Source organism: Halichoeres trimaculatus, unplaced genomic scaffold (genome assembly GCF_033239565.1).
Source record: "Halichoeres trimaculatus isolate MK-OKI-2021-1 unplaced genomic scaffold, fHalTri1.1 fHalTri1_scaffold_19, whole genome shotgun sequence".
In the NCBI taxonomy this organism is placed as follows: domain Eukaryota; kingdom Metazoa; phylum Chordata; class Actinopteri; order Labriformes; family Labridae; genus Halichoeres; species Halichoeres trimaculatus.
This window is the reverse complement of record NW_027437197.1, coordinates 25,065,219-25,089,737: the sequence shown is the minus strand read 5'-3', so window position 1 is coordinate 25,089,737 and position 24,519 is coordinate 25,065,219. Positions and strand designations below refer to the sequence as shown.

At 38.8% G+C, this 24,519-nt stretch overlaps 1 protein-coding gene across 2 annotated transcripts in view; it reads right to left on the bottom strand.

Annotated features, from left to right (window-relative positions):
• epha3 (eph receptor A3) overlaps positions 1 to 24,519 on the bottom strand; it is a 163,951-nt gene that overhangs the window by 4,716 nt on the left and 134,716 nt on the right. The window contains exons 13-17 of one of the 2 annotated variants that reach the window (XM_074694185.1): positions 21,763 to 21,972; positions 18,401 to 18,550; positions 17,707 to 17,900; positions 7,115 to 7,270; positions 1,547 to 1,659 (exon numbers count right to left, since the gene is read on the bottom strand). In XM_074694185.1, coding sequence (XP_074550286.1) covers positions 1,578 to 1,659; positions 7,115 to 7,270; positions 17,707 to 17,900; positions 18,401 to 18,550; positions 21,763 to 21,972 — 792 coding nt within the window. In that variant the 3' untranslated portion in view covers positions 1,547 to 1,577. The remainder of the gene's footprint in view (positions 1 to 1,546; positions 1,660 to 7,114; positions 7,271 to 17,706; positions 17,901 to 18,400; positions 18,551 to 21,762; positions 21,973 to 24,519) is intronic. The other variant, XM_074694184.1, reaches the window with a different exon arrangement.

The following is a 24,519-nucleotide window of genomic DNA, read 5'->3' as shown; positions in this document are numbered from 1 at the left end:
AGAAGGCCAGTGGGCTGCCATATCTTTTGAAGGAGGTCTTGTGGGGAGTGTTGCTTTCACTCTCCGTCACTAACTAACAGGGAGGTGGGCCTATGGGGGCTACGCTGACAGCTGTTGTTATGACCCTGCCAGTAGGGAAACAGTGAACGGGCCGTGGCAGCCTGCAAGACCTACTTTCTCAGACTGTGCTGGATTCGTTTGACAGAGCAGGTAAGAGGAAGGAACAGCACGTACATGTTTAGGATAGCACATTTTAATCTAGGCTGATCCCGTAACTTTATTCATAAACTCTGCAACTGTTGGTGTATTAGTTTCATGCATTCAAATGAGACAAAAGACCTTTTTTAGTTTCATGTTAGGCTTTTTACACATCATATTCACAGCAGTTAGTCACATTTCAAATATCTTCACATACATCAAGTAAGAGCATTACCCGCTGAAGCATTGTTTTTAAAATACAAAATCTCTCATCCCATGTTAAATCACAAATCTTCCACTAGTGATGAAAACTTTGTGCTGTATTAGTAAAAGCAGTGGGATTGCAGTCAGTGTGGTGGCAGAACTACATCAAACACATTAGGGCATTGAACAGTTTAGTGTCATGAATGACGTCCACTGTAAAGTTTGTATTATTCAGGTGCAAGCGGAGCGTAAAGTTTCTCTTTAGTGCAGCCAAAGAAGAAGACATTTCAAACATTTTTAGGAGGCAGCTTCAAAATCACCATGTCGCTTCACTGTGTGCTAATATGTAAAGGGATAGTTGACTCAAATTAAGTAAAATAATTAGCGTTTACTTTGACATATGACACATGCTTACTCATTTTAAAAAGAAAATAAAAGAGTTTTATTTGTCTACTTTTGGTGCCCCATTGGCTGTTTTTTGCATTAAGTTTAAAAAAATATATTCATTCGACCAAATTAATTAAAAGCTGGTTCAAATTTGTAGAATTCAGAGTGGTTATGTTTCTACACGGCAAAAACTGAAATCCAAGCAAGTGGTTAAACTATTTAAAGTACAAACTGTACAATTAAACCTAATTTTGGCCATATTCACCAGACAAGTCCAGAAAAAATGTCATATTTAAAGAAACTATAAGACAACAATGACACCCTAATTTAACTGAAATGCTCAAAAATAAATAAATAAATAAATAAAATGAAATAATAAATAAATAAATAAATAAATAAATAAATAAATAAATAAATAAATAAATAAATAAAATCTATCTATGGGATGTGAGGAATATACTTGTTTAGTTTCTTGTATTAAGACATTTTTTTAAGAAACTTGACAAGTAAACTATTCTAACCCCATTGGGTACACACCTAAGGCATCATTTTGTCTTTTAATATCTGGAAACAAGATATTTTTTCTTGCCTTGTCAGGGGAATGTTGCTCATAATGGCTGCAGTTTAAAACTGAATGTACTCAAATAACTCCTGAATATCAACTATCCCTTTAGAAGACAAACAAGTGAAAGCTAATCAGTGGTTCCTGAAGAAGGGTGCTGATCCCAGGCAGGTCTAGTTCTTGTCTACCACCCACCATCCAGAGCCTGAGGAGGAGGAGCTGGGTGTTAGAGAGTGGTGATTCCCATGGATGGCTCCCATTCTGGGCAAGTGGCCGGTGTGACATGGACCTCCGTCAGAACCACTCTACTGAGAGACAGCCAGGCCCAGCAACATTAACACTTTGGACTTGATGCCATGAATATGTGCTCTCTTAAGAATGGATTTTTAAAGTACAGTTCATAAAGGCTTCATTTAACACAGTTTCATTATCAATGACAAGACAAATCATTACAGTTAAAATGAGAAAAAACTGAAAACTTCCCTTGTTAAAACAGGATATGTAATAACAACCTGAAATGTAATAATGACCTAAAATGTATTAAAATAAGAATAATGATAAAAAAGTAAGAAAGCCTGAAATTGAACAACTGATCCAAAATGTAACAAAAGGGCTGAGTCCAAAATGTAATTTTAAAAAATGTAATGAAACCCCAAATGAATTAACTCTTTTCACATCAACTTGTTATATTTTGGGTCAGTAATTAAATTTCATATTTAATTGGATTTTTTTTCTAAATAACATTTTGGGTCATTGTTATTTTTCAGGCTTTATTATTATTCATTTATTGTTTTTTTTTTTTTTGTTATAACATTTTGGGTCGTCATAATTCAGGCTTTATTATTTTTTATTTATAATTTATTTATTTATTGTTTTTAAATTTTGGGTCGTTATAATACTGGATTTATATTTATTTATTCTTTTTTTTTTTTATTACATTTTGGGTTGTTGTTAAATTTCTGGTCCTAACAAGGCCCTGACAAATAAAAATATATGTCTTTTTGAACATACAGGAAAAACTTAAAGACCTTTAAATGCACGATATATATATATATATATATATATATATATATATATATATATATATATATATATATATATATATATATATATATATATATATATATATATATATTTCTCTTTACTTTAAGTACAAAACAAACTGAACAGAGGGTGCTTTTATGAAAGTTTTACACTTCTAGAAAACTGTAGAAATTTTACACACAACAAACAACACAACAAAAACAATTTGAACCAACACAAAGAATCACATCTATCATTGATGTTAATCCTCATTGGCACCACTTAAGGCCCCTTTAAGTGCTTTACATCTCAAATGGTTAAAATGAGTAGTACACCTGGTATAGTTTGGGAGTAAAAGTGCTTTTTTAGCTTGAACCAGGGTTTGTTTTCTAACTTCAAACTGACAGAGGGGCACAACGCCTGTGAACACCTTACAGATCCCTTGCTTGTACAGCACCATTGTAATAGATAATGTCAGTATTTCTTCTCTTCAGATTACTTTTCTTTTGTTTAGCAGCTTGGGTCAAGTTCATCACCACCTTAATCAAATGTGGACAATGAACTTTGCATGCACTCTCCTCAGATGAAGAAAATAGAGCAAATGATGCGGCATTTCCGAGTCAATCTATTCAATCCCGGTTTGAAAAAGGACTTCAATTACTGGAGCAGATGAGTCAGCAGACTGCAGCCAAGTATGATTACTGTTCCTCAGAGGTCAGAGCATTGCCAAGCCTTGTGCTGAATATCAAGGACTAGATTAAGACTGTACAAATCAATAGAGAAATCTATATTGAGCAATGCATAGTCTAAGCCAAGGCCGCTTGCTGTGTAGCTGAGGTAGCCTTGGATGCCTTCGCCTTAGACTTCAGTGGATTAAAACTGCACTGATTTAATTTAGCATTCACCAAGAGAGAAAAGCATCATGGTCCAATATGGCTTCCTGAGTGTGAAGTTATTCCAGGGCAGTCCATCTGTGATATATTTCATCAGTTCTCAGTGTGTGGTGTAAGCTTTCTGTTTTGTAAAGACTGAGGGGAGCATTTCATTGATGATGGATAGACTCCAAAAGGAAATATATCTTTTGTGTTGTCAACCTTCCAAACGTAAATGCATCAGAGCTGCTAAAAAGGAAATATACTACAAAGGATTGGCCAAGAAACTAGATTTAAAAGTCCCACAAGCATTATCCGAAACTGCTTCCTCCGCAGTGATGGGCCTGAGATCCTGCTCTCTTAAGCTCATGTTTGTGTTCTACGGAAAAGTTCCCTTTGTACTTTCTAAGTGTAGTTAAGAAGATTCTTCATTGGATTCTTTAAGTTTAAGATTACATTGTTGAAAGCAATTGCTTGAAAAGGCGGAGATCACATGTAAAAAAAAATAAAAAATAAAACTGTTGGTTTGCTAGGTTGGGATAAGAGGCTCTAACAGACACTGACCACCACTCACACACAGGAGGCGCTCACGCTGCCTTCTCCAAGATTAATGGCCTCTTTGATTACAATGATTGGAAACGTCCAATTATTTACTCTCACATTCCACATCAATAAAAACAGCAGCAGGCTAACCAAGCTAATGAGAAAGACAGGACAGAAAGGAACAGTACTCTAAAGGAGACTGGATCATCAGCATGATTACCCTGTTTAAAATATGGCTTTAAATTAATGACTTCTATTCATCTACCAGCATAGCAGCCTTTGTATATGCTCAAAACCTTTTGTCAGGAGAGTCAGACTGTGGTACCGACCCTCATTTATTCAGGGCTATGATTTACTAAACCATATTCTGTGTAAAATGACATTGATATGATCCCCCCAGCACTTAGTCGCACTTTAAAAAGGGTTATACTGGAATACATTAACAGGATGTATGTATCTAATCAGTGTTTAAAGTCAGTCGAATTTAAGTGAGACTGAGTACAAACCCCTCTGCTTCATCTCAGAGACTTGTATGGAATCAATCACCCACTCACGGATACAAAGATGTTGACTGTATGTATTGGTTTATGAAGGATTTCACTGACTTAAAGGTGATTTCTTCATTTATTTAAGTCTTCAGACATGAAAGAGTTAAGGTTAATATTCCAGTTTCTGAAACATTTGGAATAACCTGTTTACAAGCGTGAGCAATCAGCATTATTCCTGTTTACATGGACGCCTGATCAAAACAGCGACGTGCAGACAACATCTCGACGCATGGAGATCGTCATGACGCATTATGAGTCATTTCTGCTTCTTCCTGTATCCATAGCAACAGCAGCAACAGCAGCAGCAGCACAGCGGACTTCCTGTACTCAAAAGACCAAGATTCCTTGCGAACAGAACATGTGCAGAACACAAATTAATGTTCTTTGATGGGGATATCCTGATAGGCGTATGCATGACCAAATACTAGGATTAGAAAAGGAGTAACCCAGAGGTGACTTTGGAGTTTTTAAAAAACAGAAAATGAGCAAACTCCGGTTTTTGAGCACATTCTAGTTTTTAAAAAGGGTTTTTGGTGTTTACATGTCTGTGTGCAACTGGATTATTGCAAATATTCTAAATATGAAAAGGTTACCAACTGCATGCAAACGTAGTCACAGTGTGTTTGAACCATAGACTGTATAAAACATGGACATAGTCTCCCCGACGTCTGTTTCTGAAACAGAAATTGAAGCACATCGGCTATAGCAGCCATATTGGTGGCAAAGGCTTCGCGTACAGCTATAGGGCACCGGTTGGTCAGGTGACCCTGAGTTGTGCCTGTGATTGGGCGAGCTTGCGATCTTAATATCCTCTGAACTACCAAAAAAAGTTAGAAAAAAACTCACCTCCTGTACAGTGTGTGCCAATAGTAAAATTATGACTCAGACAGGAGAAGGTTTTTGAACCAGGCTGTAAAGGAGTTAATTTATGCTTTGAAAACTGTGTTCTTTGGCTTTGTGTGTTTGTGACTACGGGTACTTCCAGAGCCAGCCTCAAGCAGGCACTCAAGAAGCAGCAGACTTTAGCACTTCAGCATTGTCTCATAATTTTAGACCGGAGGTTGCCGCTTGGTTTTAACCAAGGGGCATAATCTGGTTTAAAAAAATGAGGCCTATGCAGACGTGCTAAAAGTTCCAGTTCATTGATGGTCCACTTGAGGCTGGTTGCAGAAAGACCAGAAACCAAATACACACCAAGCCAAAAAACACCACCCCAACTTTTGTAGCATTACAAACATATTTACAGCCTGGTTCAAAAACAGCTTGGGTCTCAAACTCTAGTTTCTCTATTGGCACACTGAATGGGAAGTGACATTTTTTCTAATTCAGTGGTTTAGAAGACATTAGGATCATGACTCTGTCCAATTAAAAGCACAGATTAAATGTTTGATAAGGCTGGCACCCTGTAGCTGTTAGTAGGGACACTGAAAGCCCATCTCTTGAGTTAGCATTTCCAATACAGCCCCCGCCAATGGAACTACCTTAAATGCCCAAAATACTCCAGATACGTCTGCAGTCTGGCTTCAGTGCGTTGACCGTGTTTGTTAACTCACACAGCTAGAATTTTAAGACCGAGGAGTTCCTGCTCTTCCCACTCCATTGATAAGTCTCTCTTCATCCATGTTGGGCAACCTCAAACCTGTTGACTACTGGTCTGGCTCCTCTCATTATGTCCATTTGTTGTCATAGTCAAGATAAATATGATCTAATTTTGACAAGGTTTGTTTTATTTTGAAAGTCACTGGGTGTTTTTAGGTAGTTTACGGTAACGTCTTCCTATCCTGCTCTATCTTTCCTACACTGATATTATGCATCACGTCCATCAAAAATGGGATGGTTGCTTATTACATCATGACACTACATCCATATATTATCCTGTCTATGGTTTTAACATCACCCACAAGTGTCTAAGCTATTTACAAAAAAATATCTTCCTTTCTTTTTTTTAGCAGTGGAACTGAAAACTACCATTTTGGCCAAATTTTCAACAGAAAGTGGTGACATCATAAAACAAGGTCTTTTTTGGGAGCCATGTTCTTTCTGACCTCAGAAAAAAAGGGATTTTTGAAAAACTGACCACTCTAATTCTAAGTCCCTCTCTATAATCATTAATAAAGCACTATCTGTGCATGCTCTGCCATTTGGTCAGCATCACCGACAGGACACGCTGTAGGTCCTGCACTGTGTGCCCTCCACATGAAAGCCCTCCAGATCTGGCTCCCAAATAAATTTCAGACAATCTTTGTTTGATCTTCGCTTTGCATTTTAATGCTTCTCAGTAAAAAGAGAACCATGCATACCTATTTGACAGCTATGCCTTTATTTGCACTTTCAAAGGCCCCTCTCTTTAGCCTTTTATCTTGTCAAATCTCCCCTCTCACTCCCTCCCTCAATGATTTCTCTCTTAATCCCTCTCAGTAAAAAGACCTCACAACCCTGCATCTCCCTTTTTCAATTTTTTTTCTATTTATCTCCCTGTCTTTTCATGCCCTCACCTTCTCCCTCTGTACTTACTCTCAACACTGAGAGCGTAGCTAAAGGCCTGTCATTATGAATTACCATAAGTCTCATCCAGACACCTTTAGTAAGGACTCTATAGCTTCCTTTACGAACTCAGAACAAGTGTGTGCGTGCATGTGTGTGTGCGTGTGTGTTTCACCAGGAGCCTCTTCAAATTCCTGGGCCCTGCCACAGGTTTTCCGGGGCCTGTAAACACTGCTGACATGAATAGGCAGAGTATCCCAGTGTGAGTGAGTTTAAATGTGTAGCTGTCTTACTCTGTGGAGGTCTTGGCCAGGGTGTCACAGGAGCTGTAGCTGACCCCAGAAAAGGCCTCTTTGCAGGGTAAGGTTCTCATTCCATCCATCCAGTCACCCATTGTCCCCATGGAGGGAACCTCTGCACTGCTCCTGTCCAACAACAAGTTTGCCGGCCTGAAAGGACACAAGACACACAAAAATAAATGGAGGAAAAGACTTTTTTTGATACCGGTACCATAAACATACATGTATGTGATGACATAGTTCCAGAAAAAAACATCATCTATTGAAATTTCTATTACAATCTTGTCTTTCTGATGATTTCTGAAATGCGTCTCACCACCAGAAATCGCACTGCCTTCTTATAAGTTACAGTTAAAAGTTTGTGTTGACCATCTCATCACAGCGTCTTGCCTGAGAAGCCATGATTGAAGTGGTAACAAAAAATGTAACATCAAGATGTGGAAGATGCTATCCCCATGATAACATGATATCATGTAGTAGGGAAAAAAGCACCAATGATGAAGTTAAAAGGCATCTTTAAAGTAAAATTCAGCTGTTTGAAATGCTCATGCCAGCTGTTTACCTGATACTGTAAAGCAGAACAAGCTCCTGTCCTGCAATCCAGGCAACATCAGTAGTATAATAAGTAATATAATAAGTCAAATCATCGTCATCACTATCCAGCTTTCTTGCTGCTCTCTTGTAAGATCCTTGATTCTGATTGGTCAAAGCCACTTGATAAGAGTTCTTTACATTCACTGACGTGAGCAATGCTAGAGGGAAACTGATCACAGGTAACATCAAATCAATCTGCTGTAAAGAGTTCTGCCTCATTTTGCTTCTGCTTGCTGACGGCATAGTGAGGTAAAACTGTTAGTTAGCAACACGTTTGGTAAACAACATGTGGCTGAAACATTAGTTTTGATTCTCATGCTCAGTATTTATTCAACTTTTAAACCCAGAGCAGTGGTGATAATAATGTTTAATGCTGATCAACCACAACAGGCAGATAAGATTCAGTGGGATGCTAACTGCCAAGAGATCAATGGACCATTTTTCAATGGGCGGAACAGTCACGGAACTGTATACATAAATAAATATTTTTAAACCAATGACATAACATTTTCATTAATGCTTTTTTGCCTAAATGTTTGTATATTAAGTTAGTTGGGTAATAAGCAGGAAAACGGATTGTTAGCGGGCAGTTATTATTATTATCCTTCATGTAGCAGTGATAACAGCAACAATACTGAAAGATGCTGCATTTCCAAATTCAATTTCAAAGGCGTGAGGGAGGGCTGAATGAGGACAGAAATGTTGATTAAATCTTCCTGCAGAGGTCTTATTCACTTTGTCTGATGTTACTTATAGTGGGAACATTTGCTTTAGAAATAGAAATAGAAATAGAAATAGAAATAGAAAATACTTTATTTATCCCCGAGGGGAAATTCAGGAGTCACCGCAGCATTTAAGAAAACAAAGTAAGAAAGAGTATAGAAAGTGCAAAAATGTCCATAAGAAATTAGATGACGACATCCCGTCCACCACTCGTCCACCACTCTCCAGCCCAGCCAGTCTCCACCTCCACAGGGTCCAGGACTGAGCCTCCCCAGCAGTCTGTTCAGTCTCTGTCTCCTGGATCCTGTCTGCTCACAGCAGGCGAAGCTCCTCCGATGTGTCGCGGTGTCCGATGTCAGCTCCGTCAGCCACGTCCGTGAACAGCATGATGCCGCTGGATTAGCACAGCTAGCTCATCCATCCCCGGAGCGAGATCCCACGTTCCCAACAACGATGGATGGAAGGACAGGTCCACGTCGTCACCTCCCAGCTCACATCCGAGAACCAGCACGTCGTCCTCACCTCCTTCTCCTCAGCTCGAGGGAAATCATCAAGCCCTACACTAGTTAGCATTGGCATGCTACAGGCTGCTAACAGCTAATTTCGCATGTAAACAATGCAGCCATGGTTACATGTAGGATCTCCAGACAAACACAGGAGAAAAGTAGTAAAAAAATATCGCCAAAGCCACAAAAAGTTTGGTGTCCGTGACCGACAATGAACCATACAAAGTGATGATCCACTCCAAACACAAAGACAATGAAAAAGAGACGAAAAAAACACAAGAAACGGACAAAGACGAGAGAGCTGCTGCAACAGGCAGCTACCCGGGTAGCGCCTAGCAACCGAAAAAAAAAAAAAAAAAAAAAAAAAAAACTTTACTGTGTTTTAATACCAACAGGTAGGATAATGTTTGACTTTAACCATGAATTGAGATGTTGACATTACCGGATTGACCCAAATATAAGACGAGGCTTTTTTCTTTGAAAATAAAGTGAAAAAGTGGTGGTCGTCTTAGAATTGGGGCTATACTATTGACGCATGCTAATAGATGTCCAGGGTCGCTACACAACCCCAACAGCAGAGGGATCTGTGGCTGTGGTCATCTGTCCAAAAAAACTGGCTGTTAAATGTGAACTGTAAAAGAAAAGTTTATTGTCATCCTCAAAGAAACCATTTCCAAGAGACTGGGCATGACCATTACCAGAGCTGTCATCAGAATTACATTTGAAACAAAGAGCTTAGTGCTTGTATTTAAAGCCAAAACTTAAAACAGTCTCTAGTTATAATTTCACTGATGTTCCTCAGAACTTCAATTAAAAACAGTTTCTTGAAACAAAGTTTATTTTGCTTATCAGAGTCTTTTTCTGAAGATTGATCTCGAAAAGAGAAAGGCCATCTTACAATTGGGGTTGTCCAATATTCAAGTCAATACGGTAATTTAATTTGTGCTGCAAACAGGCTCATAAGGATCTGTTGGCATGAATACATAAATCACCTTCAAACCACTGGAATCCCTTTAAATAAATGTCGGTCAACTTCAGTACATCTTTACTTGTTAGCAGAGTAGAATAATAACCAGAATAATGTGTCATGTGTCATGTGTGTGGTATTGCAAATCAGAATATCATCAAGGAAAGTACTGGAGAAAGTGAATGAATTCATTCATTCAACATCGTTTGCTTGGAAAAGCTCAACAGAACCAAACATAAACCAGATCCACAAACACTTTCCCACACACTGGCCTTGTGCGTCTGCTGCATACAGCAAACCTGGACAATGCATTGGGCTTTGAATACACCAGGGAAATCAAGCTATGACAGAAAATATTGTCATAATATATTTAACATATCCAGAACGAGATTAGCAACAAAAGCCCAATCAGTTTGTGTCTAATGTCATTACTGTTTCCTGCTGTACATACAACATGCAGCAGAATTCAACGCTGGATTTGATTGGACTTGATGGTTTCAATTGGATCAAATCAAATGAAATGCTCTGCACTGGGCTTCAGAGTGTGCAGTCGACAGTAAAGGGTGAAGGAAAGGCTGCAGGCGCTGTTCTGACTCACTCTGATTGATGATTCAGGAAAAGAGGGGGAAAGGAGGGATGAGAGGCAGAGACAGACATGCAGAGAGCAGAATGGGTGAAAGTCAGGAAACCTTAAGATGACAAAGAAAGCTATTTCCTTTATCGGCGTCTAATCTCTGATGTCGCGGCTGATGCTGCGTTTTGGACAAATGCCATTCACTTCACTGTTGTGAAACCTGACCACGTCAATGCAGGAAACAGGAAAACCAGGTCAGATTACATCAGGTCAAACAGAACGACCTATTAAACAACAGACAAATAATGGATCAGTTAGAGCTGTCTGTTTGTTTATGGCTCAGTTTAATGACGCCAGTTAAGACTGGGGAGCAAAGACACTCTTTTAATAAGGACACGCTGCATCTGTCTTACAGAACAGACAAAGGCACCTGCGTCAAGACTAACATAAATACACACACACATATGCACACACATGCACACGAGGGAATAAAGCCTTGCAAACAAGGCAGGACAGGGATTAAAAAAAATGAAAAAGTAGTTCTCCCTGAGGGAAAACTATTCATAGCCTAGTAAATAAACTCATTAGAATACCAGGAAGTCCACCTCCGCCTGGCTGATTTAGATTGGCAGGGGAGGTTTGAGCCGCTGTGTGTGTTTATATGTGTGAGAATGTGGGAAACATTACCCTTAGTTAGGCTACCTTCAGGGAAAAAGGGGGGGTTTAGGCTCCATATCATGAACGGTGTAGCATTTTTAACAGATTGAGTTTAGTGGAAATAATCTCTTGTTTTGATACCGGGCACATATAAAAAGGTGGAAATCATTTAGAGATTAAAGATTGGGGATGTACCAATACCAATCCTGGTATTGTGTATCGATCCGATCCAGCCCCTCAAAGCTGGACCAAGTATCAATTGGAAGGGCCCGATCCAGGCAACCAGCTTTTTGCCTACTTTTTAACCGCCATTCTTGGCTACTTGATTTGAAATGTGACCTTTGATGCCCTTTTTCTTTTTTTTTCCTGCATTACAAGTTTACAGGGTCTATATGTTAAACATATAATAGTACTTTTTTCCTAATTCTAAAGCTTTGTTTGTTAGACATTTAGATATTTTATTGTTACACTAAATAAAATAAAGTGCAGTACAGGTAAATAAAATAAAAAGATAAAAACACATACGAAAAACAATCGTATAAAAGAAAACATATTAAACATGACCAAAAGTAAAGAAAAGGAAAATAAAAGATCACGCAAAACACCAAGTCTCAGTAATTACATATTCTCATTTTTTGCCAGTCTTTTCTCATAGTACGGCATGCAGTTCATTTTTCAATGCTGGTATCTAATTGGAATCAGTCAATTCCCCAAAGCCCAGGTACCGCTATCAGAACCAGAAGAGTTTGACCAGTGTATCCCTAGTAAATATACTTTTTTTCTGTCAATATAAACTGTTTTTGAATTTATTTAAACCATTAAATCATGTAAATCAGACATCCCCCACCTACAACCGATGACTGGCTGCATTCACACTTACATGCAGTTGATATTCAGGTTGAGGTCAATATTCCAGTTTTGAAACATTTGGAAAAATCTGTTTACATGAGTGAGCAAACAGAGTTAATCCTGTTTACATGGTATCCTGATCAAAACAGCAACACACAGACAACAGCTTAATGCACAGAGAAGATCATGACACAATGTGTGTCATTTCCGCTTCATCTTTCGGTATCTATAGCAACAGCAACAACAACAATGAAAGCAGCACAGCAGACTTCCTGTACTCAAAAGACCAAGGTTGTGTCCGAAATCATTCACTCATTCCCTACTCAGTACTCACTATATAGTGATTAGATGTAGCAGACTATGTAGTCCATTACATCAGCTAAATTACAACAACATTTTGGACACTACTCACTCACTCTCCAGCCACTGACAGTGACATAGTTACTGTGGATTTACAGTTATTATTTTTCTCAAACACTGCAAAACTGTATTTATTTCAGTGATAGCTAATATTATATTTAGAGTATTTTTAGCAACAGCCAAATATAGCAGAAACAGTAATTACAATGTATTTAACCAATTAATAAACCATATATTTGCACAGCAACTTATGCTGTGTTTGAGAATTACAAGGTCCAGTGAATGCATCACCCGCGATGAACGGTTTAGCAGGTAACATCCATGTTGTTTGTGTCTAATATTCTGAATATGAAAGATTTACTGACTGCAAGTGAACACAACCACTGTCACCACTGAAAATAAGAGGAATGTAAGTATTGAATAAATTGACTGCACCTAAGTTTTGCACTTCTTATATCCAATTAAATGAGAAAACTCTAATCAAATACATTAAAAAAGCAACAAGTTGCCACAAAGCAACTTCATCAAACAAAGAAAGAAAGAAAAAAAAGAGAGAAACAAGCCATCAAAGGGAAGCGAGATGACATCTTAGTCAGACACTGGAAAAAGGGAAGAAAAAAGACGGATTTGAGGGAGTGGAGTGGAGTGGGTGTTGTTACAATGATTGAGTCTTTTCCTGCCAGATCAGAGGCCTGTCAAAATGCAGAGGGCCCCCCAGGACCCCCCGGAGAGACTGGTTTGTAGGAAAAAGAGGGTATTGGGGGCGAGCGGTGACGGTGGTTTACATAGGGGGAGGAACAGTGAGCAACTCTCCTCAAGGGAATATCTAAAGGATTTGAAGAGGAAGTGATAAAAAATAGCAGCAAACAGGACATCTTGTTTTTCATACACCTTAAAGAATAAATGAGGTGGTTAAGATCTTTTTTTTTTCACCAGGTTACGACTGTTCAGCTTTTTTTGTCAGATTATTGATCCCCTCCTCTCCTCTCCTGTACCCAGCTCCTTCTTCTCCTCCTCTGATCTCATCTCCCCTTCATCCTCTGCGTTCTTCCCCTCTCCTGTCTCCTGCGAGAGATAAACTGCAAATGACCTTGTTTCCTCTCCAATATCTATTTCTTAGTTTCTTTTGTTGTAACGTTTTCAGCAACATCTCACGGCAGCTCAGGAGACAGGATGATTGGGGAGGAAACAGGAGAAGCAGAGGCAAGCGATGAAGGGGGAAAATAAAGAGAAAAGAGAGCATCTCTGTGATGGCGGAGGAAGGGTCTGAAACCCCCTCATGGATTAAACACAAAATAAGAATGCAGAAAACACCCGCTTGAACAGAAGGCTGTATAAATCCACCACAGAGAGAACATAAAGTCTACCCCCAATCATATATCCACTTCCCCTCCACGTTCCTGCTCCGTCTTTCATTCTTTTGACCTCTAAATAACCAGGACTGTGTAGTCTCTGGTTTTTAGAGCTCTCAGGAGAGGAGAGAGGTGGACGGGGAAGAGTCTGAACAGATACATCTGTGGGCAGGGCAGAGCAGAGGGGGAGGATGTTAGACAACTACTCAGGCCCCACATTATGCTTTTTAATTGGCATTTTGATATGTGGCCTTTGAGTATCCTCTGTCTCTGCTGGGTGTGATGGATAGGATGTAGTTTTAATCAATACTACTCAGGTGGTCTGAGGGAAGCTATTAACCTAAATGACTCAGGTGTGACATTTTGATTTGATTCCAGTCAAGCATGCAGAGTTCTGTGAAGTAGACAGGGTGTTCGGTTTCCAATGTCTTCATAAAAAAAGTGTGAAACTTCTTTAGCAATAGGTTTTCTTTGAAACATATTAAATGTATAACACACAAATATCTTCACTTTATTTTACCAAACATATGTGACCTCCATCTAGCTGTCTGTACTAATAGGCAGAATTGTACTACTCCATATCTTTTTGACATACTAACATATCTGCTTTGTCATTACAAAAGTAAATTCTGATTCTCAAACAACAACCCATCCAAGTTTATCAATAAGCCTCAGAAAAGCCCAAGATCAACACTGTCTACATCATCTCACATCTCGGGTGCATCCTTTCCATGCTGCAACAACTGAAATCAAGTGTTGACCAATTATGAGCCCCATTCAAACATGGGGAGCTGAGAAAAAATATACAAATGATGTACTATTTATTTGTAAAGATGGAGATTTTTATTTTTCCAAGAAGCACATTTCTTTCCTGTTAGCATATTCATTTTTTTCTTTTTTTTTCCCAAGAAGCTTTAAACTAGAGCTGCATTGTGACCATCTTGGTCACTATTCTAACTGCAATTTATAATTGTAATAAATAGTAATAATTCATATATATATATATATATATATATATATATATATATATATATATATATATATATATATATATATATATATATAGATAGATAGATATAGATATATATATATATATATATATATATATATAGATATATAGATATATATATATATACTCATCTGTAGTTATGAAATATTTACTTTTCAATTCACAACAACAACAATAATAATAACAATAATTTGAATTTAAAACAACTACAAAAAGCTTTTGCAGTACTGTTTTCAGTGAAAACTGTTTTATTACATTTTTCAAATGTATTTTTTCTCAATGCTTTGATTAAGTCTTGTTTGGTTTTAATCAGTTTTATTCTTTCTTAAAGCTGTGGTCTGTTGATCCTGTATTTTTAATACATACTGTTAGAACCGTGGTTCAATGCTATTAAACAGCACGCTTCATACAGACGTCTATTAGAAGCTTTTTATCTCTCATCCTTCCTCAGACATTGTGAAAACTATGAACACAACTAGAAAATGAATCAATGTATTGATCTTCTTTTGAGTAGAGATGGGTACCTCTCACATTTGAAATGATACAGTACCAATGCCTGGTAGTTTTTTGTGTTTATGTGGCAAAAAAAATATTGATTTGAAAATGTTTTATTTTTTTTTTTCAATTGAACACATTTATTCTTCAGTACATAAACTTGAAATGCTCTGTTCATGTTCAGCATGGAGAACCGCCTACTCTTCCATTCCCTTCCAGTCACAAGGATGCATTTAGGTACCTAAACATGGTACCTTTTAATTTTACGTGAATCGGTACCAGGTACTTTTGACAGAATTCAGTTGGTACCTATAAAAGTACCTGATTCTATACCAATCCCTACTCTTGTGTAGTATTAACAAAATAACACACAACAATAAAACAAGTACATTAACTGTGTGCACCGGTCAAACTGTGTGCATTTAAGTGTCTTTCCAGAGCCAGCTCTCCTCTCAACTCTCCATTTTTTGATACGCAGGAGATCCCACTTGGACCCTGGATCCAGTCATGTCATAACATATGACCTCAGATGACCTTACATAGTCTGAATTAATACGTTTTTTAACAGCAGCTTTTTTTTTTTACATTTTGAGAATTAAATGTTCTGAACGACCTTTTTAATCAATATGTAACTGTACATTTAAAACATTTAAGAACTCATCTACAACAATAACTTGTCTCCAAGCAGTTAGACATAATAATAAGCAGAGTGAATGCTATTCATTGGATTGCGGGCTCACATAATTCATGCCTCCCTGCATAAGTCAATGCTCTGGTTGGGGTACCCTGACCAAAGTCTAAAAAGTCTGGACATGGCCTTGCTTGTCAGCATGCACCTCATTGAAGGTATGTTGCTCTGCTCTTCGACGGTGAGTTTAAGCTGAAGGAAGGGTTCAGTTGGTGGAATAGACAGAGCTACAGTGAACTACGGGACTGAACTTTCCCTCAGGTAAAAGTCAAACAAGGCCTCAAGCAATCATGCCCATGCAGCACCATATCAACAAAAAGAGGGGATTTTCCTCAGTAGAGTCAGGTTGTTTAAAGAAAAACTCATGTAAATTTCTTCACTATCTACCGCAAAAAGTGATCAGAGTATTATTTTTTTAAAGCATCAGGTTTTATGCACATGCCAGTCACATCATTAATAATCTGCAGGAGCATTATAAGAATTAATCTGAATAAAATAAACTATGTGTGTTTTAATTTCATTGTAAAACCTTTTTCCTCTTCCTAACGTTAGGTTAATGACGTTAACTGCAGCCGCTCGGCAGAGGGAACTCTAAATCTTTCACCATCAAAGCAAAAATGCACGTATGTTATTTCACATTCAGTTATATGTTTTACCATCAAACGTAAGCGTTAGCTATCATGAGAGCTGCTTTGATCTCACATGGTTTAATACATCCTGTAGAAAGCCTGTCCGATAGATGGTGGTCTCTAACTCCTGACCGGGCTCCTGTTAGCCCATAATGAGTCTCTGACAGCCCACCTCACCCACTGACCCTGGCGCCTCTCCATCCACATGCAGGGACAGTAAACTCTGACCAGGTCCCCCCTCCAAAGCCTCCAGATGCTCTACTTTACTCCCAAGCTTTACTTTGGGCTTTGTGGAGGAGGGAGGGCTCCATTAGCCGGCCAGGACAACCAGGAGACAAACGAGGTGTGTGGAGCTGAGTGCAGCTGCTCCCGCTGCGAAACTGCCACCGCCACCACACACACAAAGGGAAAAAAACCCACACATACACACACAGTTCTCATAAATCACCAACGCCGCCTCGGTCGGCCAGCCTGTGCTCGCCCAGTGTTAAAAGCCAATCAGGGAAATTACATGCAAACTCCAAGGGACCTATTTTCACTTTCTTAAGAAATCATTAGTCAATGTTATGAGCTCCGACGTCTCCATAATACCACAGCCGTCTGCTGCACACCCGACGCCTGCCCCCTGCTTTGCTCAGAACTGACAACTGTACAGGGGCTGCCCTGGTTCCCCACTGCCCCCCTGGGACAGAGCGGCAGTCCCAACAAAGAAGTAAAACACAAGGGTGGGAGGAAAAGGAGGGAAACAGCAGCTTAAGATTAAGGGAAACATTAGAAAAAATAACTCCATGGGAATGAAAAAGATGAAAAAGATGAAAACGCAAAAGTAAATTGTTTTGGGAAACGTGTAGGGGAGGCGTGATAAGCTGTGCTAAGTTTCTTGTAACACCCTTAAATGCAGGAAGCAGGAAGGCATGCACCAAATGAGGAAACCTGACTTGAATGAAAACCTCCCCCTCTTTCAAACAATAACCTTTCACCTTTAAATGTCTGACCGTCCTGTTGCCCTTTGGTTCCAGAACAGAGAGTGCATTGCACCTGTTGTGTGAAGGGAAAACAGGAACAAGCTCTCGAGTTGCTTTTTGTAAAAGCACTAGAAGCAAAGCACTGGAAGCAAAGCAGGGCGCAGAGAAGAAGTCAGGAAACTTGCCACATGAATGACCTCATAAGTTCGTTTTTGTACCTTGAAGTTGTGTTCGCCGTTATTTTGAGGCTACCAGGGTTTCGGATGAGTTTATCCAAGATGCTGACGATCTGCTCAAACTTCGGCCGATTGTTCCTCTCTTTCTGCCAGCAGTCGAGCATCAGCTGGTAGAGGGTGGCGGGGCAGTCCATGGGTGGAGGGAGACGGTACCCCTCATCCACAGCTTTTATTACCTTGATGTAGAAAACAGGAATCTTCACTGATGGGTTACACACATTATTTAAACTGATACCACACATTCTGTTGGATGAAGCTATGACATGTTATGACTTCTTTTGTTGATACGTTTGAAGTTTCAAGTGTTGTGTGTTGCAAATACCAGAGGAAACAAAACCAGTTTCTGCTTCACTGAATGAAAATTATAATAAAATAAATCAAGTTACGCTGTAAGGAACCATTTTGAAATGCATGGATGAATTAAGCGCCCCAGGATCAGTCTTTTGGGCTGTAACATCAAACGCTTCTAGTGTTTTGTCTTAATACTTTCATCATTTTACAGCAGCTAGCATTACATCCTTCACCCCAACTGTGTAAACAGAGCCAAAAATATGTTTTAGCTAAAATGCCTCACTGCTTTTTCCATCTAATGCGCCATAAGCCCACTTGTACAAATCTGAACATGAAACAAACACCAGAGAACCCTGAGTTAACTTTGCAGCATGGAGGTACTTACGTCCTGATTTGACATCTCCCAGTATGGCCGCTCTCCGTATGACATCACCTCCCAGAGCACGATGCCGTAACTCCAGGCATCACTGGCTGATGTGAACTTTCGGTAGGCGATGGCCTCTGGAGCTGTCCACCGTATGGGGATCTTACCTCCCTGAGAGAAAGAGTCATTTAGAAAAAAACTTTTTAGTAATTTAATCAATGGACTTTCTTATGAAAATGCATATTTGAGTGTATTCTGGTAACTAAATAATCACAACCACTAGGTTAATCAAACTTAAATAGAATCAAAATTATTATCTTATCTTATCTTATTATATTATATTATATTATATTATATTATATTATATTATATCATATTATATAATATAATATAATATAATATAATATAATATTATATTATATTATATTATATTATATTATATTATATTACGTTATATTACGTTATATTATATTATATTATATTATATTATATTATATTATATTATATTATATTATATTTTATTTTATTTTATTTATTTTATCTTATTATGGGGATATTCATTACGCCTTTTTTTTACACTGGTTCCAGTACGAGTACTCCCTCTTGAGTGCTCACTAAATAAAAATAAAAATAAAAATAAACAAAACACAAACAAGTCTCTTGATTTTTTTTAAATAAACTGTAGTGCAAAATAAAACAGTCTGTTAACTCTCACTTTTGCCAGTGGCAGCGTTATATTTTTAGGATGTATATTATGATTATGTAAACTATAGGTTTTTGTGTCACTGAGTTCACACAGTTTGCTTCACAAAGATTTATATACACATAGTTTGTTTCACAAGTTTGAGTTTAGATTTTTTCCACCATGCAGAGGCAAGGTCATTCTGCTGATTAGGAGAACAACAGCCTGGTTCATCCTCGTCACCCTTTCTTCCCTACTTCTCCCTCCTCTTTTCTTTCTTCATTCCAGATAAACGTCTGAGAAAATCACACACATACGCAAGCATAACACATTTTCTGAAGAGATATATATCTGTTGGTGTGCACATTTACAATTTTGGCCCATAACAGATGGTTGCATAGAGGACCAAATTTCTGTCTGAGGTTGGGGAGGTGAGCTTCTGTCAGAGAGAGACCAGCGCTGATTTTTACATTAGACCAATAAACAGTTGGACTGAGATCAACAGATTCACCAGTCTTCATTCAGGGGTTACCAATACAAGGAACTTGGGGTCAGCAACTGTTGCATTAACTCCTGACAAGGAGAACTCACTCAAAATACTTTTTTGCCTTTAGTATCAGCAGCCTTCACAAGTGTCCAATACCTTAAAATAAGACTAGTACCTGCCAATATTGATACCTGGTATTAGGGATGCACGATATTATCGGCACAATATCGGTATCGGCTGATAAAAGCTTAAAAACACGTTTATCGGTATCTGCAGATATGAACATTTCTGCCGATAAGCAAAGCCGATAAGGTGCTGTTCAGTTAGGATTATTATTATTTTCCATCTGAAAAATAAGCTCCTTAAATAAAATGTAGCACTTCATTTATTTGCACTGCAGAGCTCTGTCTGTCACCAGGTTGTTACAGTAGCTCTAAAATAATCACATGCAACTTGGTTATGTTTAAAAATGCATTGTACTTTTAAAGTTCATGTGATCTAAAGAAATTGTTTTTCTGTATTTCAATACTGAATGTCTTGAGTTTGAAAAAAATAATACATTTCTTATTTATGGTAAAATCAAATGTTTTTTTGTCTTGTTTTATGTGTGTTTCTTAAACAAATAAGACCGTCACAATAAGAGTAACATGTAAATTCCAGTACAGGATAGACTTAGCTTTCCTTACAGTGAAAAAAACAAACAAACTTGTGATTATCGGTATATCGGCCAAAAGGGGTTTCTATATATCGGCATATCGGATATTGGCAAAATTCCAATATTGTGCATCCCTACCTGGTATCAGTAATAGCTCATCCCTTATATGATACTGTATGAATACTTGAAATCAAACATATAATATCTTTGAAAATTAGCCGCTAAAAAAGGACACAACATAGTGATACTCTCAAATGTCCTAAAAGGCTTCAAGTCTGATGGTCTCTGTGTTTTAAAGCCAACAAAATGATCTCAACCTGAAAACCAGATCTGTTTCCGTCACCTGATGTATCAGTGTCATGTAGTATGATTGACTTGTTTGGTTAATGTAAGTAAAAGCAGATTAAAAAGTAAAAATATTTTTTTCCATTCTATGTTTTGGAGGGATTTAAAAAATAAGAAATAAAGTTTCTCGGAAAATGTTGCTGTAACATAGAAGGGTTGCTGAATCAATACTCAATAACAGTAAGAAAAAAAGTACATCAATCAAACCATAATCCAAAGTTCTCAGCCTGACCTCTCTCTGTCTGCCACATTTGTCATTTTTAGCTGAGAAACAGACAAATGAGAAAAATGGAGCTGTGGAAAGAAAGACTACACAACATCCAAGGCTAACAGGCATCTGCCAAGTCACTGAGATCCTGATGGGTCCTGCCACCACCACACACACACATATAGACACAAACTATGCTCTTAAAACACACACTCTTATCTGCCTGAGCTGTGAACCGGCGGTTCTGTTCAAGACAGAAAAAACACACAGTAACATGATGGCTACACAAACTAAAACAGCAAATACAAAAAAAACACACAATCATCTTCTACAATGTATGTATACTGTACCCACCTTTTCCCCCAATACTTTCAAAATGTGTGAACACCACTGAATGCACATGCACAGAAACAAACAAAACAAAAAGAAAGTAAAGACTCCGCCAAACAAGCATAAAAGACCAGGTGGAAAAAGAGAGTTGGGAGGAAAGTCTGGTTACATGTGGGAGTGGTGTCAGCAACCGTGACATGGCAGGGTTTATTATTCTATCTTAATATTTTAGATCATGTATTTCTGGGAGAAAGGCAAACGTCTCACTGACTGTTTATTTGACAAGCAATTCTCAGCCAGAAAATTAGACTGTGTTTAAGAGGGCTGCACGCACGGTTTAAGACCACAGGATCCTGTGCTGAATGCGACCACACACAGACACAGACAGACATAGACAAAAAGGGATAAAGTGCAGATGCACGTTCCTGAAAAAAGACCGGGGCATTGTATGTCAGATTGTTGTCAGGATTATTAAACAAAATCAGTTCTTGGGCTGAAAGATTTCACATAGTTCAGTAAAAAGTGATTTGGGACTCCACTCCATAACTCATTCATATTCCCATTTATTGTGTTTTTGTTGAGTAGGTTGGAGAAATCCACTCGACATTTGACCTTATATGCAAACAGATTGACTTCATCAGCATAAATGAGCATCATGCGGTGACATTCAGCTCACCCTGGTAGTGTACGCAGCTTCTGGGTCATCTTCCAGGACTCTTGACAGGCCAAAGTCCGACACTTTACACACCAAGTTGCTGTTGACCAGAATGTTCCGAGCCGCCAGGTCCCGGTGGACGTAGCCCATGTCTGAGAGATACTTCATGCCCGAGGCGATGCCACGTAGCATGCCAACCAACTGGATGCCTGTAAACTGGGCGTCGTGTTTCTGAAAGAAGGAGATAGAGAGCATAGGGAAAGGATGAGGTACGCTTATGTCGGAGTGTATCTTAAACAACACAAAGGGTGACCTTTCTGACTATATGCATTAAATGAAACCTTTCTGCATTAGTAGCCACAGCATTTTCATTAACCTTTAGAGCCCAGCCTTGACATTCTGTACCTCATCTTCAGTTCAGCTGTGAAATATGTAATGCCAGAGATGGGGTAATGTATGGAAATCAGGATAAAAGCAACATTTCACTGGAACAGCCTTTATTGTTCAGTCAGTTTTGATCCAGAGCTCACAGTGGCTGTTTTCAAAATCGTCTACTACACTGGCAGTGCCTACTATTTCAGCTGAAATTTAGTATGTACTAGGCGGTATATGAAAACATGAAAAATCTGCAGTATGCCAAGAATCTCTGGCTGTCCTACTGATCCAGGGGAATTTCTCAGTGTGCAATGGGCCAGTCTATCTGGCATACTGTTTCCCACAATGCAAGGCGCTAAAGGTTGTGTTATTCTTTCTGCGCAAACATGATGCACAGAAATAAGACGCACAAGACCCGCGCAAGAAAAGGAGTAAAGTTTTAATGCATTCTAACCAAAGACTGTATAAAATGCGGACGTGGTCTCCCCAATATCACCCGTCTGTTTCTGAAATGGAAAATGAAGCACATCGGCTATAGCGGCCATATTGGTAGTGGCAAGGGCTTTGCGTACAGCTAAAGGGTCCTGAGCTGTACCTCTGATTGGGTGAGTGGATCTCCATAGTAAAATCAGCAACTAAGAGAGGATACTTTTTTTGAACCAGGCTGTAAATAGGTTAATTTCTGCTTTGAAAATGTCTTTTTTTGGCTTGGTGTGTTTGTGACTTCAGGTACTTCTGGAGCCAGCCTCAAGCGCATAATCAGGAAAAAGCAGATTTTAGCACTTCAGCATTGTCTCATATTCTTAGACTGGAGGTTGCCGCTCCATTCTAACACCCCACATGGTGTCTGTTTGTGTCCATCCCCAAACTGCAGGGGGCGGTGTATCACAAACGTATGTCTTCCAGAGTACCAAACAAGAGTCGAAGAAGTTTGCCTTTGTTAGCAACACATTATATCTGTTCCAGAGATTTTTCCAGGTCCTTTTGACCGATTCCTCTTCTGTACCGAGAATGGCTGCAATTTCACACCATGAATTATTTACCACTCGGATATCACAGTGAACTCTGTGTGAAGAGTCATACGGATGCCTATAGCACTTTGACCACTAGGAGATCCTGTTTTTTTGCCATCTTGTCCATGTGTCTGTCCAGCAGGTTAGAAGTTTTTGAGTGTGGCGTGGAAATTTTCTGTTTGAAAAGGACTGGGTGATGGGGGTCTAGGTGCAAAAGTGACATTTGTCCCTGCAGACTTCAAGCATATCAGCCTTGACTTAGCTTTTCAATGCAAGTTGCAGGTTTTGGGGAATTACCGCCATCTACTGGAATGAGTCAGCATTGTAACTACAACACAACAACACTAATGTTAGATGGTCTGTGAGATAGAAGTGAAGCGATGCGAAAGTAACACAAGTAAATCTTGTGACTTCCACTAATAAAAGAGGTCTCTACAAGTTCACCAATGCCTGTATGAACCACTAATTCACTTTTTAAAACCGTACATGGATTATTTAGAAGTGTTTTTCCATCAGCTATAAAAATAAAAATTCATTCCAGATTTATTTTCAGTGAACAATATAAATCAAATGTGATGATTCTGCTGAGAGATGATTAACAAAATAACTAAAATGCCAAGATCTACACACAAGTTTGTGTTGCTCATTTATAATGAAGGTAAAATATAATCCATCACATGTAGCTCCATTTTCTGAAACTGGAAACCAGAGTAGTATACTACAAAACAGACCCAATAGAACAGTCAGACTACATGCAAAAGCAGTAGGTAGTAAGCAGCGCCTACTACATGCTTCATTCACATGTAGTAAGAAGTAGGCGGTTTGGAGAACAGCCGATGTGATTTTATCGTGTACTAATTGTGTTAAAGCTTGTTGATGTGATGACTAATGAGAGCCCTCATCTGGACTGGCCTGGTTTTTGTGACATTCTATCCATCCGTCCGTCTATTGTTGTTTTCTTGCAGGATTTGATCTCCTTAGCATGTGGTAAGTACAGTTTGTCTGTGTCTGTGTTTCCATTCATTTCTCTTCACATGCACTCATTAACTCTGTTTGTCTAAGACCACGTCATTTGTGCGATGAGTGTAAAATGAGTGTATTTTCCTTTGAAAGCTAACTGGGCCCACCTCGGCTCTTATTTTGTCTGGAGCAATTTGTGGCCAGAACCACCTGGCTCGTTCACTTCGGAGCTTTCCAGATTCAGGACACGGACGCAAGCTTCACAATGCACACGCCACGCGTTTGCGTGCATGTGTGTCCACATGTGTGTTGGAATATATATGACACATCTTCAGTGAAAAAGTGCAGGCCTCTGGGAAAACGTCAGGAAACAACAGCTTCTCCTCCTGCGTAGGTCTGGATAGTGTGCAGGCACATGTGGGAAAGGCTT